We start from the raw sequence: 19,760 nt of genomic DNA on the forward strand, positions 1-19,760 counted from the left end.
GTGCTACCGTGCTGCCCACTGCCTCTATTGGGATCTAGTCTGGTTCCGTAACAGAGGTGAATTTGCAAGTGGGCGTTATACCATGTGCCTGCTGCCTTTTCCCTTCTAGATGGCAGAGGTTTGGGAGGTTCTGTCTTAAAGGCTATGCGAGTTGCTGCAGTGCGTCTGGTAGATATTACATAATGCAGGGGTAGGAAATTAATGCTGTCCTTGCCCATATCCCAAAAATATATATTGAAAACAATAATTTGTTGAAGTTCACTATTTCCATCGTGTTACGCTAAAGCTGGGCCAATTGCATTTTCACACGAATGACCACACAGTCGGAAAGTGACTGCAGGTTCGTGGACCCACCATGTTGCTATTCAGGTACTTGGAAAATGTGATATTTCACAATGGGGCTCAGATTTGTCCTGATTTAGTTGAGGAATTCCTCTCCCCCAACAAGGCCCTCGTTTCCAGCCAGTTCTTTCTCCTGCTTAGAAGGGTCTCTTGCTGCTTGTCCCCAAATTAATTCACACAAAGTGTAGAACTTGATTAATCTCCCATCTTGTCTGTATCTCTATCTTTGTCCACTCACAGCAATATATACCCCTGCCTTTACTTCTTCGCTCTCCATTTTCTGGGTCCCTGTGTTGCTGAACGGAATAAGATCTGGAGTACGGTAAAATCAAGGATGCACTCTTCACATATCGCATGTTACGTCTCAATGCTGTTTCCTTCCCAGTTTCATTTCCTTTCCCCACTCCCATCAATCTATTCCTTTCATGGATGAATGTCTTGGGAACCATATTTGCTTAAGATTTTTAACACATCCATTATAAACTTTAAGGCTTTATAGGAGAATAGGTGAGAAACTGTTCTGGGAGAGGTTTGTCACAAATCATTATGGGGGAGGAAATATTTTGCATGACTCATTTGAAAATAAAATGACCATGGAAAATTACCAATTAAAAAGCAGAAAAACAGAATCACCCAGTGAGGGAGAAACAAAAACTAGTAAGTCCAATGATTGCAATAGATGGAAGAAATTTTATTCTAAAAATAAGTTACTGCATCTTCCACTCTGGATGAGGTGTGTAAATAAAGAATTTTCATCTTTTAGCTATTGGTTGGCATAAACTAACACAATTTGATCTCGAGGTATTATAATGGGAAAAGGTAGTTTTCAGGTGAACTAATCGCACCAAAGCATATAGATGCATTTTAGACCCCATTTAAAACTTGTACCTTCATCTTTATATTTCCATTCTAAACTGCAATGTCCATATTTGAAGCAATTATTACAGATGTGTTTGAGAAGCAAGCCAAGCAGATGAAGGAAAAGGGAATAGCGGGTCGCAATGATAGATTTAGATGAGCAAAGATCAGAGAAGGCGAGAGTGCAGTATAAATGCCGGTGGGAACTGGTGGGGTCAAATGGTCTCATTCTGTGCCTTGTATCCTATGTATGTAATCTGGATTGAAACAAGACAAACTTTTCATATTTCCCAACCACCACTGGGTCGCTGTGCTGAGCACCTCCAAGGGTGAGAATGATTATACCATGACAAGTTTACACAGGTAGGGCTGGGTTTGATGGAGGTGAGGGGTGTCAGCAGAAGGGGCAGGGGTGGTGGCACTCAGTGGCACTACCTTCCTAATGCCTGGTCCCTTAATCAGGCACTGACCGACTTTGAATGAGGTTCACCATCCCGCACCACAAGCCCGCAAATAACACCAACAGGGTTTGCTTGTCGTGCTCACCACATGGCAAGTCGCCCGCCTGCACCTGGGTGAATACCTGTAGCGGCGTGATGAGGCCCTGAAGTAGGCATTAATTACCCACTTAAGGTCTTGGCTGCCCATGAGCCTTACTGCCAGGGATATAACCAGTGTGGAGGCAGATTGACAGAGGGGTCCCAATTCACCACCCTCCTGCACAATTAAATGCCTCCTCCGCCACCAAACTCGCCACAGGGAGGGCATTAAATTCCACACATAGTTTCTCTTCTAAATGTGATCACAGCAACTTATAATGTGAAATGTTGTCAGGATGCCTGTGGAACAAGCAAAATTCATAATCTCGATATTAAAAAATAGCAATTTGGCAATCTACTTCTTAAGTTAATTATGTCTTTCTAATATTATTCATAAATGTGAGACTAAATAAAGTCACTAATATTGAATGTGTAGTTTTCATACAAATGAAGTGCCTCTTAGCTTATTTATGTCATATACTGAGCCTATAAAACAGCAAGATGATTACATGCGGAACACCTCATTACATTATTTTGCATATCTTCAAGTACAATAATGCAAAAACTTCACAGGTCCATTTAATAAGTCAGCTAGATAAAAACCAAGGTGTGATTATTATAACTAACTATGAGAGTTTTGTGAGGGCCACGAGAAGAATCCAGCAGGAGTTTTAAGGATACAAAGAAATAACATTTATTTACAATAACATATATATACACAACAGCAGCAACTTCGCTTGCTACTCACTCCTTCCTGGCTGGTTCCAAACTGGCCAGCTTTATTTATACAGGGAGTCTGCTAATGATTTCTCCGCCCCCCTCATTGGGGAAGCTCATACGCCTACAGGATTGTGGGATTGTCATTAGTCCCCAGCCAATGGTAAGCAGGCAGGTTATAACAGGGAGGGAATCAAATATTGTAATTTTGGCTCTGGGTTAGATTGGTTTTACAGATTTTTCATCCCAACCTCTTAATTTAATTCTAATTTTTAACTCAAACTCTGCCATCCACAGATACATTACATTCCAGCTTTATTGCTTAATCTACTCATGTATCTTCGTACTTTGAATCATAAGCCACCAGGTGAGTTACATGGCTTAAGTACTGAGAGGACTTACTTCTCATAATCCACTGCACAATGACACACTTGTTTAATTATACTGCATGTACATTAAATGAACAGAGCTATTTTTGAGTTGTTAAACCTACCTTCCTTTAAGGGGTTACAAGAGACAATATTCTGCTCAAGTCAACAGTACATTTTTGGCTAGAAAGGATAGCACAATGACAAATGTGCCTAATTAGTAGCTGTTAAACCACTATTGCACATCATATATTAAGAATAATTTACTCTAAGTCACATTTGCCTTCTTAGTTATGATGACAAATGAGTATAAGATTGTTTTGTTTTGGAACCATGGCTTTAATTTAGGATAAAATGAATGGGGTCATGTGGCCTGTTCTGAAGTCCGCCCACCAACAGGCCTGGGTGACGTGGCTGTTAAAAATTAAAGGGAGGCCCAGGTTGTTTTGCTGAATAGAAGTGGCAAAGTGTTTAAACTGTTAGTCTCAAAGCTGTTGAGAATGTTGAGATGTAAACAGTTGTGCTTTAAACTGTCCATTGACTTCCAAGAGAAGAGAATTGGGATCTAAAGAAAACTAATCAGAACTTCAACCTGGATACAAGGTCCATGCGATTCACGCTTCCATTGAGGTTGGCTTTAAGAGGGGAGAGGTCCTTAGGAGACAATTGTGAGATGGGGTCGCAAGAGTATTTACACGGAAAGAGGCCCTTTGGTCCATCATGTCCACGCTGGCCATCAAGCACCTTTCTACTCCTATCCCATTTTCCAGCATGGCCCATAGCCTTGTATGCTTTCAAGTGCTCATCTAAATACTTCTTAAATGTGCTGAGGGTTCCCACCTCTACCACCCTTTCAGGCAATGAGTTCCAGATTCCAACCACCCTCTGGATGAAAAAGGTTTTCCCTCACATCCAGTCTAAACCTCCTGCCCCCTATCTTAAATCCCTTGGTTAGTGACCCCTCCACTAAGGGGAAAGGTTCCTTCCTATCCACCCTATCAATGCCCCTCAATTTTATACACCATAATTAGGTTCCCCTCAGCCTTCTCTGCTCCAAGGAAAACAACATCAGCCTATCCAGTCCCTCTTGATAGCTGAAACTCTTCAGCCCAGGCAACATTTTGGTGAATCTGCTTTGCATCCTCGTTAATGCAATCACTTCCTTCCTATAGTGTGGTGACCAGAACACACTGTACTCCGGCTGTGGCCTAACCAGCATTTTAAACAACTCCATCATAACACCCTGCTATTATATTCTACTCCTTAGCTAATAATGGCAAGTATCCCATATGCCTTCTTAACCATCTTATCTACCTGTCCCGGTGTCTTCAGAGATCTATGGACATGCACACCAACGTCCCTCTGATCCTCTGTACTTACCAGGGTCCTACCATTTATTGTATTTCCCTTGCCTGGTTAGCCCAAAATGCATTACCTCACACTTTTCAGGGCTAAATTTCATTTGTTGCTGTTCTGCAATCTACTCCGTCCTATATTGTCCTGAAATGTAAGGCTTTCCTCCTTGCTATTTACCACACCATCAATTTTTGTGTCATCTACGAACTTACTGATCATACCTCTTACATTCACATCTAGATCATTAAAGTACACTACAATTAGCAGGGGACCCAGCACCGATCCCTGCGGAACACCACTGAACACAGGCGTTCAGTCACAAAAACAACCTTTGACTATCACTCTCTGCCTCCTGCCACTAAACCAATTTTGGATCAAATTTGCCAAATTGCCCTGGATCCCATGGGCTCTTTCCTGCTTGATCAGTCTCTCATGTGAGATCTTGTCAAAAGCCTGACTGAAGTCCAGGTAGACTACAATATCTACGTACCTAGCCACCTCCACGAAAAACTCATTCAAATTTGTAAGATATGGGGCGGGATTCTCCGACCCCCCGCTGGGTTGGAGGTTCCCGCCCAGCCGGCTGCCGTATTCTCCAGCGCCATTTTCGGGCGGGGGCGGGATTCCCACCACGCCGGTCGGGGGCCATTGGCAGCGGCACCCCCGGCGATTCTCTGGGCCCCGATGGGCCGAGCGGCCATCCATTTTTGGCCAGTCTGGGGCTGGTTTAGCACAAATAGACTAAAGAGCTGGCTTTTAAAGCAAACCAAGGCAGGCCAGCAGCACTGTTCAATTCCCGTACCAGCCTCCCCGAACAGGCGCCGGAATGTGGCGACTAGGGGCTTTTCACAGTAACTTCATTTGAAGCCTACTTGTGACAATAAGCGATTTTCATTCCATTTTCATTTCAGTCCCGCTGGCGTGAATCACTCAATTCACGTACCGGCGGGACCTGGCAGGTAAGTCGGCAGGGGCGGTCCTCGGATCCGACCCCGGGGGGGCCACCACGGTGGTCTGGCCCGCGATTGGGGCCCACCGATCTGCGGGCGGGCTTGCTCCGTGGGGGCACTCCTTTCTTCTGCGCAGACCCCTGTAGGGCTTCGCCATGGCCGGCACGTAGAAGAGAACCCCCCGCGCATGTGCCAAAATACGCCGGCCTGTCTGTGCATGCACGGAACCACACCAGCGGTTCTGCGCATGCGCGAGATCATGCCGGCCCTTTGGCGCATGCGCCAACTCGCGTCGCCCCTTTGGCGCTGGCTGCAGCGGCGGCTGCAGCGGCGCCAACCCCTCCGCCGTCCACCTAGTGCAGAGGAATTCCGCACTTTCGGGGGCTGTTGACGCCGGAGTGGTTGGCGCCGGTTCTCCCGCCGGCTTGGGGACTTAGTCCCCAGAAGGGAGAATGCCGGCCATGATTTCCCTCTGCCAAAGCGATGCTGACTATCCTTGATTAATCCTTGGTTCCCCAAGTGGAAATTAATTCTGTCCTTCAGGCCTCAACTATTCATTGCATTAACTGATAACTTAAATAATGGGATGCAGCTACAAATCCAAATAGGTCAATGACACAAATGTAGGTGGCATTGTACCCAGTGTAGATGGAATGGTGAAATTGCAAAGAGACATCAATAGATTAAGTGAACGTGCAAAAGTGCAGTAAATGGATTGTAATGTAGGCAAATGTGAGGCCATCCACATTGGATATAAAGGAGAGAATAGGATACCGTACAAATGGAGAGAAGCTAGAAACAATAAAGATTGAAAGAGACTCGGGTCCATGCTCATAGACCATTGAAATTTTATAAACAGGTACAAAAATTATCAAAAAGGCTAATAGGATGCTTGATTTTATATTTAAAGGGATGTGACACAAATGGAGGTAGAAGTTACTCTCCAACAGTACCAATTGCTGATTATACCACACTGAGAACATTTGTGAATAGTTCTAGGCACCACACCTTGAGAAGAAGATATTGGTGGAGGAGGGGGGTGGGGTGCGTACATTGCAGATTTACTGGAATGATACCTGGTTCCTATGGTTAAATGTGGAGTGATTACTCAACCAAGGGTTGTATTTTGTGACATCGAGAAGGTTCAAGGATGATTTGAACAAAGCTTTCAAGATATTAAAGGGAACAGGTAAGGTAGATAAAAGCTATTTCAGCCAACTGGGGAGTCTATAACTAGCTATAGTCTAAAAATTAGAGCCAGGCATTTCAGGAATGAAATTAAGAAACATGCCTTCTCACAAACAGTAGTTTGGAATTCTCTTCCATGAATGACAATTGACGTTAGATCAACTATTAATTTTAAATCTGTCACTGGCACTTTTTGTTAGCTAGAAGTCTTTTTATTAAAAAAAACATTTTATTAAGGCATTTGAGATTTTACCAGAAAAATTTCAAATGTAAACATAACTCAGTAAATAACACCCCCCCCCCCAACCAACTATACCCAGCCAACATGGCTTACACACACAGTTCCCCAGTCCCCCCTCCTCCACTCGCTGATCACGTCTAAACTATCCCCCTCTACTCCACTCCCTCCCAAACCCCCTCCCCCTTATTGTATCTGCTAACAGTTTAATTTTCCCCGAAGAAGTCGATAAATGGCTGCCACCTCCGGACGAACCCTAACGTCGATCCTCTCAGGGCGAACTTGAGTTTCTCAAGCACGAGAAACCCGGCCATGTCACTAACCGAAACCCCCAATTTCGGGAGCTCCAAGTCCCTCCACCCTAATAAGATCCGTCTCCGGGCTACCAGGAAGGCAAAGGCCAGAACGTCAGCCTCTTCCGTCCCCTGGACTCCCGGGTCTTCCGACACTCCAAAAATCGCCACCTCTGGACTCTGCGTCACCCTTGTTTTTAATACCGTGGTCATGACATCCGCAAATCCCTGCCAGAATCCCCGAAGCTTCGGACATGCCCAAAACATGTGGACATGATTTGCGGGCCCTCCTGCACACCGCCCACATCTGTCCTCCACCCCTTCAAAAAACCTGCTCATCCGGACCACCGTTATGTATGCCCAGTGGACCACCTTAAATTGTATCAGGCTGAGCCTGGCACATGATGAGGACGTGTTGACTCTACTCAGAACATCCTCCCACAGGCCCGCCTCTAGCTCCTGACCCAACTCATCTTCCCACTTACGTTTTACCTCCCCTATCTGGGTTCCCTCCCCCTCCATGAGCTCTTTATAAATTTCCAAGACCTCCCCCTCCCCCACTCCTGTTTTCGAAACTACCTTATCCTGTATCCCCTGAGGAGGTAGAAGCGGACAGGTCGAAACCTTCCTCCGTACAAAGTCACTCAACTGCAGATAACGAAACCCATTCCCTCCTGGCAGTTCAAACTCCTCTCCAAGTCCTCCAAACATGGAAAGCTGCCATCAACTAACAGGTCCCTCAGCCTCTCAATCCCTGCTCTCTGACACCTCCGAAACCCCATCCAGCCTCCCTGGCACAAACCGGTGATTCCCACAATTTGGAGCCCACACCGACGCTCCCTCCACTCCCATATGCTTCTGCCACTGTCCCCATACCTCAGCTGCCACCACCACCAAGCTGGCGAGAACGGCAGAGGTGCCGTTACCAGTGCTCCAAGCTTGTGCCCTTACATGATGCCATCTCCACCCACTCCCATACTGACCCCATCCCCATTACCCACTTCCTAATCGTAACCATATTTGCCGCCAATAATACTTCCTAAAATTCGGGAGGGCCAACCCCTACCCCCCCCCCCCCCCCCCACCCCTTGGCTCCGCTCCAACAGTACCTTCCTTACTCGCAGGGTTTTACCCGCCCATACGAACCCAGAGATCACCGCATTGACCCTTTTAAAAAAGGCTTTTGGGATAAAAATAGGGAGACACTGGAAAATAACCAAAAATCTCGGTAGAACCGTCATCTTTACGGTCAGTACCATCCCCGCCAGTGACAATGGGAGCGTATCCTACCTCCGAAAGTCCTCCTTCATCTGCTCAACCATCCGGGCCAGATTTAATTTATGTAACTGCTCCCATCCCCACGCCACCTGAATTCCCAAGTATCGAAAACTCCCTCCCACCACTTTGAACGGTATCTCCCCCAATCTCCTCTCCCCTCGCCTGGATCACAAAGACCACACTCTTGCTCATATTCAATTTATACCTTGAAAACCGGCCAAATTCCCCTAGGATCTGCATAATCTCTCCCATCCCCCCCTAACGGGTCAGAAAGAGTAGGTCATCCGCATATAATGAGACCCTGTGCTCCACCAGCCCCCCATCCCCCCCGAACAAAGCCCGGCCAGTCCTTTGATGCTCTCAGCGCCATCGCCAGTGGCTCTATAGCCAAGGCAAAGAACAGTGGGGAGAGTGGACATCCCTGCCTCGTCCCCCGGTGCAGCCTGAAATAATCCGAGCTCACTCGGTTCATCCGCACACTCGCCACTGGTGTCTGGTTCAGCAACCGGACCCAGTCTACAAAGCCCTGCCCAAACCTGAACCACCCCAGGACCTCCGGCAGGTACATAAGAACATAAGAACTAGAAGCAGGAGTAGGCCATCTGGCCCCTCGAGCCTGCTCCACCATTCAATGAGATCATGGCTGATCTTTTGTGGACTCAGCTCCACTTTCCGGCCCGAACACCATAACCCTTAAACCCTTTATTCTTCAAAAAACTATCTATCTTAAAAACATTTAATGAAGGAGCCTCCACTGCTTCACTGGGCAAGGATTTCCATAGATTCACAACCCTTTGGGTGAAGAAGCTCCTCCTAAACTCAGTCCTAAATCTACTTCCCCTTATTTTGAGGCTATGCCCCCTAGTTCTTCTTTCACCCGCCAGTGGAAACAACCTGCCCGCATCTATCCTTCATAATTTTATATGTTTCTATAAGATCCCCCCTCATCCTTCTAAATTCCAAAGAGTACAGTCCCAGTCTACTCAACCTCTCCTCGTAATCCAACCCCTTCAGCTCTGGGATTAACCTAGTGAATCTCCTCTGCACACCCTTCAGTGCCAGTACGTCCTTTCTCAAGTAAGGAGACCAAAACTGAACACAATACTCCAGGTGTGGCCTCACTAACACCTTATACAATTGCAGCATAACCTCCCTAGTCTTAAACTCCATCCCTCTAGCAATGAACATTCCATTTGCCTTCTTAATCACCTGTTGCACCTGTAAACCAACTTTTTGCGACTCATGCACAGCAGCATGTTTTAATATTTTATCATTTAAATAATAATCCCTTTTGCTGTTATTCCTACCAAAATGGATAACCTCACATTTGTCAACATTGTATTCCATCTGCCAGACACTAGCCCATTCACTTAGCCTATCCAAATCCCTCTGCAGCCTTCCAGTATCCTCTGCACTTTTTGCTTTACCACTCATCTTAGTGTCGTCTGCAAACTTGGACACATTGCCCTTGGTCCCCAACTCCGAATCATCTATGTAAATTGTGAACAGTTGTGGGCCCAACACTGATCCCTGAGGGACACCACTAGCTACTGATTGCCAACCAGAGAAACACCCATTAATCCCCACTCTTTGCTTTCTATTAATTAACCAATCCTCTATCCATGCTACTACTTTCCCCATGCTACTACCGAAGTTAAGCTCACTGGCCTATAATTAGCCGCTTTCTGCCTACCTCCTTTTTTAAACAGTGGTGTCACGTTTGCTAATTTCCAATCCGCCGGGACCACCCCAGAGTCTAGTGAATTTTGGTAAATTATCACTAGTGCATAGCCATCTATTTTAGCACTCTGGGATGCATTCCATCAGGGCCAGGAGACTTGTCTACCTTTAGCCCCATTAGCTTGCCTCTCACTACCTCCTTGGTGATAACAATCCTCTCAAGGTCTTCCACCTGTCATAGCCTCATTTCCATCAGTCACTGGCATGTTATTTGTGTCTTCCACTGTGAAGACCGACCCAAAAAACCTGTTCAGTTCCTCAGCCATTTCCTCATCTCCCATTATTAAATCTCCCTTCTCATCCTCTAAAGGACCAATATTTACCGTAGCCACTCTTTTTTGTTTTATATATTTGTAGAAACTTTTACTATGTTTTTATATTCTGAGCAAGTTTACTCTCATAATCTATCTTACTCGTCTTTATAGCTTTTTTAGTAGCTTTTTGTTGCCCCCTAAAGATTTCCCAGTCCTCTAGTCTCCCACTAATCTTTGCTACTTTGTATGCTTTTTCCTTCAATTTGATACTCTCCCTTATTTCCTTAGATATCCACGGTCGATTTTCCCTCTTTCTACTGTCCTTCCTTTTTGTTGGTATAAACCTTTGCTGAGCACTGTGAAAAATCGCTTGTAAGGTTCTCCACTGTTCCTCAACTGTTTCACCATAAAGTCTTTGCTCCCAGTCTACCTTAGCTAGTTCATCTCTCATCCCATTGTAATCTCCTTTGTTTAAGCACAAAACACTAGTGCTTGATTTTACCTTCTCACTCCAGTGGTAATCCCACTTCACCCGGTCGAAGGCTTACTCCACATCCATAATGACCACTACCTCTACCTCCCTACCCTCGTAGGGCATCTTGACAATATTCAAGAGCCTTTTAACGTTGTCCGTTAACTGCCTCCCTTTTACAAATCCCGTCTGGTCCTGCCCTATCACCTCTGGGACACGATCCTCCAGTCTCGAGGCCAGAATCTTGGTCAGCAATTTGGTGTCTACATTCAAAAGGGAGATTGGTCCGCATTGTCCCGGGTCCTTCTCCCGCTTCAAAATCAGAGAAATCAAAGCTTGTGACATTGTTGGGGGAAGAACACCTCGCTCCCTAGCCTCATTAAACGCCTTTACTGCAAGGACCTCAGCACCCCTGAAAATGTCTTGTAGAATTCCACTGGGTATCCATCCAGCCCCAGGGCCTTGCCAGACTGCATAGCCTCCAATCCCTCCACTACTTCAAAGAGCCCGATCGGGGCTCCCAGACCCTCCACCAACTCTTCCTCCACCCTCGGAAACTCCAATCCTTCCAAAAACCGTCTCATCCCCTCCACCCTGCTGAGGGTGCAGACTCGTACAGCCTACTATAAAATTCCCTGAACACCCCGTTCACCCCCGCTGGGTCCAAGATCGTGTTCCTCTCTATCCTTCACTCTTCCCATCTCCCTAGCTGCCTCCCGTTTCCTAAGCTGGTGAGCTAACATCCTACTGGCTTTCTTCCCATATTCATACACCGCCCCTCTCGCCTTTCTCAAGTGCCCCACCACCTTCCCTGTAGATAGCAGACCAAACTCCACCTGCAGCTTCTGCCGCTCCTTCAACAGCCCCGCCTCCGAGTACCTCCTGTCTACCTGAAGAATCTCCCGAACCAATATATCCATCGCCGCCCGCTCCACCTTCTCCCATGTGCCTGTATCAAAATAAACTCCTCCCCTAACTACTGCCTTCAACGCCTCCCAAACCGTTGCTGCTGAAACCTCCCTTGTGTCATTTATCTCCACATAACTCCGGATGGCCTCCCTCACCTGCACACACACCTCCTCCTCCGCTAATAGTCCTTGTTCATCGGAAATCCACCCAGTGAAGGGCATGGACCGACACTACAATCGCGAGTACTCGGCGTCTACCACCCCCACCAGGAAAGCCGTATCCAAAATGAAAAAGTCGATCCGGGAGGACACTTTGTGTACGTGGGAGAAAAAAGAAAACTCCTTCGATCACGGATCCACCCCTCACATCTGTGCCATAAACGCCTTTAATTCCTTTGCGGCAGCTGGCACCCTCCCTGCTCTGTCCTCGAATGCGACCGATCCAGCTTCTGATCTATACCCGTATTAAAGTCACTCATCTACGCCCCCCCACCCACCGAGTCCGCTACGATGCTTCCCACTTCAAATGACACCGGCTTATTAATCAAAATAGCTACCGCCCTAGTTTTAGTCTAACACAGAATAAAAATACCTTCCCAACCCACTCCTTCCTCACTTCCTCAGCCTAGTCTGATCCACCACTCTCAGGTGTGTCTCTTGTAAGTAACATTGCCACGTCCTCCTTTAAACTCTTCAGATGCGCGAGCACACGGATCCTCTTGACTGGCCCATTCAGCCCTGTCACATTCCATGTGATCAGCCTGGTCAGGGAGCACCCCCGCCCCCTCGCTCCCCTCCCCATCCCGGCCAATCAACCATAACCCTTCCAAGGCCAGCCTCCAGCCCACGTCCTGCGCCTCTCCAGGCTGGCCCTCGGGCACCCACCATCATCGACCCTCACCCTGTCGCCATTCGTCAATCCCTCCCCTGTCAGCAGATCTATAACCCCCTCCCTCTCCTCCCCCACCCCATAACAAACCCAACCCACATCAACAAACTTATCACCTGTTCACCCCCCCACTGCGCTTCCGTGACCTAGCCTGCCCAGCTAGCCTGGTAGCCCCGCCTACGGAGCCAAGCATCCTTCCCCCCTAGTGAACGCCCTTCTCCCCGCTCGACCAACTTACATATGCAAACATTACAGTCCCCAACAAATACAAAGAAGAAAATTCCACCCACCATCCCCCATTAAGAACAAAGCTAACCCACAAACAGAACTGAGCAACGGCCCCAAAAGTAGTGCAAAAACGATACTTACAAACCAGAAGAAAAGAAGTTTAACAAAAGTTCTAAAACATAACTACTCGCTCCCACATTCAATGTCCTCCATCTCCTGCCAGTCCCTTGTCCCTGATAAAGTTCCTGGTCCTCATACGTGACCCACAAACGCGCTAGGTACAACATGCCAAACTTCACCCCTTTCTTAAAGAGGGCTGATTTCACCTTATTGAAACTCGCCCAGGTCCTGATAGACACGTAGCTCACTGCCTTCCCATATGCAGAGCCTTGTCTGCCTGGCCCACCTCAAGATCTGTTCCTTGTCCAGGAACCGGTGCATTCGTAGCACCATTGGCCTCGGTGGCTCGTTCCTCTGTGGCTTCCTCATAAATGCCCTGTGCACCCTGTCCACCTCAAGGGCCGAACAAACGCAGCTTCTCCCAGCAACTTCTCAAACATACGTGCCACAAATGTCCCAGCCACCGTTCCCTCGCTGCCCTCCGGCAGGCCGACAATCCTCAAATTCTGTCTGCGTGACCTGGTCTCCAGATCCTCCGCTTTGTCCTGCAGCCTCTTCTGATGGTCCCTCGTCAGCCCCATCGCGGCTAGCTGCTCGTCGTGTTCGCCCACCGCCTCCTTCACCTTCTGGATCGCCTGGCCTTGGGCTTCCAATCTCTGCGGGGATTAATCCCCGCCTTTACCGGATCCACCACCCTGGCCAGGTCCTCCAGATATTCCTTCCTCAGCTGAGCAAATTTCTCATGGAGGAAGGCCACAAGCTGATCCGTCGACCACTGGGCCGGCAGTTTTGGTCCCTGACCCTCCGCCATATTCCCCTGTGTCGCAGGTTCTACACTAGTTTTCGACGAACGCTCTCTTCTTTTTAGACTACTACTGGTCCACGAATCCATACACCGGTGGGGAACTCTCTTCTTCTACCTCACCAGCACCTTGTATTATCGTTCAGATAATCGAGGGAAAAGGTCCCAAAAGTCCACCACGAGCAGGAGCCACCAAATGTGCGACCACATACACCTACACCATGGCCGCCATCAGAAGTGATCTTAGCCAGAATCTTAAGGGACTTGGGGCAAAGACAGGTTAGGATGTTAGGATGCACATCAGCCATGATCGCACTGACTGTCAGAAAAGACTCAAGTGGCTAGATGGTCTACTCCTCTATCTCATTTGTTTCTTTTTGATTGCGTGTTTTTTTCCCCTCCTTTTCATTTGATTTAATTTGTAAATACTCGTTACGCCTTTCTTTTGTTTAAAATCAGTTTTCCTCCCTTTCCATACTATTAGCTTTGAGACGAATGAGACCAAATGTAAAAGCACCGTATTTAGTAGAAGGAGTGAGACATTTAAGTGAGCAATTGTTCTTTGGGACATAGTTAAGGATTTTGTTTATACAGGTGACACTATGTCTAGCTGTCTCAAAATGATCAGGGAATGCCCTCACATTGACTCAGGGAGCAGGCTGCTCAAGTACTGATCAATGCCCTCAGATTTTACATCCTCTACTGCCAACCTCCCTCTAAGGTAGGGTTTTTCAAAGTGCAGGTCACGACCCGCGTCCACGGAGCGATCGGACGTGGTGGTCCTGATCTCAATGGCGTTACCAACATTTCCATTGAGAATGGCAGCCGCTGCCACCTTTTAAATGAGAAAGAAATGAGGCTGCTTTGAAGTCTTCGGGACAGAAGCGGCAGTGAGCAGGTCATGCAACTTGCAAGGACACTTGATGTCAAGCACCCTGTATGTACCTTCTTTTGGCACCAAATCTTGGAGGAGAACTTCTTTAATTTTCTAGTTGCTGGCATGCAAGGCAAGAGGACTGTGAAGATGAATCATTTTCCTACAAGTAGGCAGTGTACCCACTGGCTAGGATCTCATATCTGAATCTGTTACAGAGAGCTGCTTAGGAGGGTCCAGGGCAGGACAGAGCAGAGCTAAATTAGCTCTGTACAGAGCTCCAGGGCCTCTGTTTAACATCTTGCAATGAAGAAACATAACTCAGGAGCAAAGCAGTATAAAGATGATTTCTTGAGGGATGGTTTTGTCAATTATGCCAATGCAAATAAGGATGCAAAGCCCATGTGTGTTATATGCAGGGAAGTACTGGCAAATGAGAGGAGAAATATTAGTGTTTGAAAGAGATGTGGTAGGTGAAAATTCCTTTTGAGATTGAGACCCCAGAGTCAGTTATTAATTTACAGTTGATAACAAATGAAAAGATTAGGCTGCTGTACCTGATCTGTGATAGCACATTGAATGCACGCCAAAAATACCATGAGACTGCCAGCATTAGGAGTAGCATCTCCTAGGAGTATTCAGTGCTGAATAAAACATATATTTTGTTACTATTGCTCTTTACAATGACCCACGTGTGCAAGGTTGGATATTCCATTCTCACAAAGATCAAGACAGCACAAAGGATCTGGCTGAAGTCTGCACTTCATATGCACATTGTCCTCTCCTCCTGTGAATCGTATTGGAGTGAGATCGTGAGGACCAAACAGGCTCCCCTTTCACATGAAAGGTAAGCGAATGAGGCATGTGTCAAGAAGGTCGGCCAGCGTGGGTCGCGGAAAAAAAGTTTGGAAAACACTGCTCTCGGGGGAAACTTGGCACCCATACATGGTGGCATTGCTGAGATTTGGATCAATGTGAGTTGACTACACTGAAGAAATATTAAGCAATAAAAAAATGGATATTTGATGTTACAGGTGAAACAATGTGATGAATATAGGCCATCAACACAAATGTTCAAAACTTACTTCCACAAAGGCTCGCAACAATTTCATATTTTGTAGCAATCCTGTATTGTACAACTTTTTATAAGCCTTGTAGTCACCATTATTAATTGTTAATGGATGATTATTCATCAACTTGGTGGAACATCCTAACTAATGTTTATTACTGTTGGGTCAGGGCAAGGGTAGGGTTGCATTGGGGACCAGTAAGGGGAAAGTGTCAATTTAGTATTCTGAGGATTACTTTTCTAGGTTGAGAGGTCACTTGAACCCGAGGACAAAACTCCAAATCCTTTGTATCTGCCCATTGTTCTCTACCTTGCCAAATCTCAGTACAAAGCTTTTCAATTGCTTGAAAACAAACCACTTTAAAACTCAAATTTAAAACAATCACTAACATTTTTAGCCCGATGATATATGTGGTGTTTTACCTTTTGAGAGGCTGTAGCTGCCGTGTGTTCTGAGTGAGTCAGGCGCCTTTGAAGTCTGTTTGTTTTTTCTTGATTTTCCAACATCTGTTTTTCATACTATTCAAATGAAAATGAAGATGTGTAAAGATGGATTTGAACAAAAAAATGAAACAAAAGCTCTCCTGAGGCTTAACATTGAAATTTTGTAAATGGAGTTAATCGGAGCGTTTTTGCACCTGCATGAGTGTAAACGGTGACGTGAGCGCAAAATCTCAGCAGTCAGGAAACAAATCCTTACCGGCGAGATCTTGTTTCCCGATGTTCCCCACCCCTTGCCGGTGACATAACGAGGTACCCGCCTTTCTCACGTAAATACATCAGAATAATTTTTAATATTAAGGGGCCTCCCTGCCACATGATCTCCCCTCACTAAATATTCAAACCTTGTTAATGCTAGTATGGTTGGAGGGGGGGGGGGGGGTTAGCCCCCGATACTAGCATGGTTGGTAAGCTCCCGATACTGTTGTGGGGAAATTGTTAGGAAAACAAAGGTAGTTTTAAGGGATTTCGATTGGTAAACATTAGAAATGATGATAGTTTTAAGTGTGTTTAAATTAATGTTTCTGTGGAAGGGTAAAACCTATAAAAAGATTTATGTTGGACAAAGGTATTTGTATGTGTGGGGCTTGGTCAAGTTCCAACTGTGTTTCTAGTGTGCTTCCAGGGGGCTATGGCATGAAGAATAAAGAAAAGATATAAGCATGAGGGTGTTGCTGAGCAACTGAGGCTTTGTAAGGTGGAGAAGCTTTTAAGTTTAGTTTAGCTAATTTGATAGCAACTAAAAGATAAAAAATGGCAGCTCTCACAGCTCTGCTAGAAGCAGTTGGTTTAGAAGGGTAGAGAGGGAACAGCTCTTTCAGCTTTGCTAGAAGAAAAGCCATACCACGGAGTAATGGTAAGAAAACAAGTGCAGAGATCTGAAGAGCAGCTAGTTAAGGAAACTAGCAGAATTAAGAGAAGTTTTCAAGAAGTCCGAGGTTCAAGGTACTAGAACATAGAACTGATCAGTAAACACTGACAGAGCTGAGAAGAAGGCTGAGATGCCAGAAATATATCTGAAGTGATTTTCAGGTTTTGAGATCTTACTACAGCCTGTAAAATGTGGGGAGGCAGTGGCGGAGTGGTATTGTCATTGGACTAGTAAATCAGAAATCCAGGGTAATGCTCTGTGGACTCTGGTCTGAATTCCGCCACTGCAGATGATGAAATTTGAATTCAATAAAAATCTGGAATTAAAAGTCTAATGATGACTATTGCAGATTGTCGTAAAATTCCATCTGGTTCAAACTAATGTTTGAAGGAAATCTGACATCCTTACCTGGTCTAGCCTACATGTGACTCCAGACCCACAGAAATGTGGTTGATTCTTAACTATCCCCTCAAGGGCAATTCGCGATGGGCAATAAATGCTGGCCCAGGCAGCGCCACCAACCTCCCATGAACAAAAAAAAAAAGTTGAATTAACCATGGAAATCTGTGGCAGGATCTCACATGTTTGTGTAAAAGCAGTCAAGACAATAAATCCTAAAGGGTTGGTATAATATCCTGGACTGGATTTGCTGTTAAATGTGGAGCAGAAGCTTTGTTTAAAATTGTCATTTGGAAATCCTGGCCTGGATTTCAGAATGCAAACTGCTATGGTTTTATTGTGAGAGATTTGAATGCATGTTTTTGGGATTGCAGCTTGGAAACTCTCACGTGACAATCATCAAGGGTGGGGGAGTGGATTCGGAGGAACTCCACAAACATTTACTTGAGGTGTAGAGTGGCGAGTGGACTTGCCACAATCATCTGTGATCTTAAAAAGAGACTTTGACTGTGTTACTGAGACCATTGTAAATTAAGGTGTAATTTATAATCCATGTTAATCCTAAAACCTGTGTGTATTAGTAAAGGTAAGGAGGGAATGAAGGAATTGTGTGTTATAATCCAATTTTTCTATGTTTAATAAATGTTTTTTCTTCTTGTTGAAACTAATTAGCGGTCATGTGACTCTTGTTTCCCCACATTTTATAAAAAAAGGGTAACCTGGGATTCATTCTGGGATCTTGCTGGCCAGTTATTGGGATCGCAACAATGACATGACGTATGCTCAAACCACTCAACCTTAAGTGGTCTAGAAAGGGAGCAACGAAAGTATCATTTTTGCAGTAGTAACTTGCTCCTAGTTTGTTAAAATGTTTTAATTATCTTTTTTAAAAATATGTTCTGTTCCTTTTTCTCTCTCAACCCACTCTCCAGCTTTCCTTTTTCTTTATTTCTCTTTCCTGTCTAATTTGATTCTGATTCACCCTATTTCCTTCCCGGTTATTTGGCTCCTTTCTTTCTCTATCGTTTTACTCATTACTTAAGGAGACAGACCATAGGACACTCAATGTCCATGAACTCTCAGATGCCACATTACCTTCCCATCAATTTCCATCTCCAGAGGTTGTGCAAAGAAAATTATCTTAAGGGCAAGATAAAAAATCCAATCCTCTTCCAAATGTATCACTTCAGCAATTTCTGGGCCAACATATATTGTGTCAGATAAATCGTTAACTTTTTCTGATGGTGCTATAAACAGCAATTCTAATGCACTCTACTTGCAAAACAAGCTCTCAGGAGCACATGAACTGTTGGCACATGTGTAAATTCAACCTCCATTTAGCCATCCATTGACTCGGTCTCCACCTCCGCTGCCTTGGGAAAGCGGGCAGCATAATCAAAGATCCCTCCCACCCAGGTTATTCTCTCTTCCAACTGATTTGTTGTGCTCCAGGTGTGGCATAAGCGGCTTCCTTGTGGTGCACTTGACGAAGGAAGGTTCTGACGTGGAGAAATCTTCAACACGTTTATTAAACTATTTACACTTCTAATACTCGGGTTCGACACTACTGCTAATCCTACTATAGCTACCCAGACTGACTAACCAGTTGCTGCAATCCACGTGGTGGGAGTGATATTGAATCAACCCTGTGTCTCTACTGACTGACTGTCTCCACTGGAAAGAGGCAGATCATGTGTGTGGTGTCCTTTATATATGGGTTGGTGTAATGCCTTCCTGTGGTCGTGTCACCTCTGTGTGTATCGTGAATGTCCATTGGTCGTGTCCTATCTAACTGATCTATTGGTTGAGTGTGTGTGTGTGTGTGTGTGTGTGTGTGATGTCTCTGGTGCTCCCTCTAGTGTCTAGCTAGCCTACATGCATTTACATTGATGCACATCACCACACCAACCTCTTCCATCGGGCAAGAGATACAAAGTCTGAGAACACGCACTAACAGATTCAAAAACAGCTTGTTCCTCGCTGGTACCAGACTCCTGAATGGCCCTCTTGTGGACTGAACTGATCTCTTCACACATCTCCTCTACTGAGTAGTACTTATGCTTCACCCAACATCTGTGTCTATGTATTTACATTTGTGTATTTATGTATGTCCTATGTTTTTTCATGTATGGAGTGTTCTGTCTGGACTGTACGCAGAACACTTTTCACTGTACCTCGGTAACACGTGACAATAAACCCAAATCCAAATTCAATCAAATATCAAATGACAAAAATAACATTTGAAGCTTTAATTACAGATTGAAGGCAAAATGCTCAGTTTTGCTTTTCACCCATCCCCACCTCTTTATTCATTTTCTGTTGATCACTTCCATCTGTTAGAAAGGCACATCAGTTTTACCAATCTAAACTTCTTGAGAATTTGTTACAGAATGCCAGTGATATTTTAAGAAACCAAAATCAGAGCCTATGTGAATAAAATGTCACCACGGTGATTAGTATTTTCTTCTTTGAAATACACTTAAAGGAAACAAAAGAAAATTACGAA

The 19,760-nt window shown here is 45.4% G+C and overlaps 1 protein-coding gene across 4 annotated transcripts in view; it reads right to left on the reverse strand.

Annotated features, from left to right (window-relative positions):
• sclt1 (sodium channel and clathrin linker 1) overlaps nucleotides 1–19,760 on the reverse strand; it is a 155,492-nt gene that overhangs the window by 4,238 nt on the left and 131,494 nt on the right. For 2 of the 4 annotated variants that reach the window (XM_072495564.1, XM_072495563.1), the window contains one exon: nucleotides 15,907–16,002. The exons of 1 other annotated variant lie outside the window; for it this stretch is intronic. In XM_072495564.1, the coding sequence (XP_072351665.1) occupies nucleotides 15,907–16,002 (96 nt within the window). Of the gene's footprint in view, nucleotides 1–14,971; nucleotides 15,059–15,906; nucleotides 16,003–19,760 lie in introns of all 4 variants that reach the window. One more of the 4 variants, XR_011940101.1, reaches the window with a different exon arrangement.

This window comes from Scyliorhinus torazame, chromosome 3, assembly GCF_047496885.1.
Source record: "Scyliorhinus torazame isolate Kashiwa2021f chromosome 3, sScyTor2.1, whole genome shotgun sequence".
NCBI classification, from domain to species: Eukaryota; Metazoa; Chordata; class Chondrichthyes; order Carcharhiniformes; family Scyliorhinidae; genus Scyliorhinus; species Scyliorhinus torazame.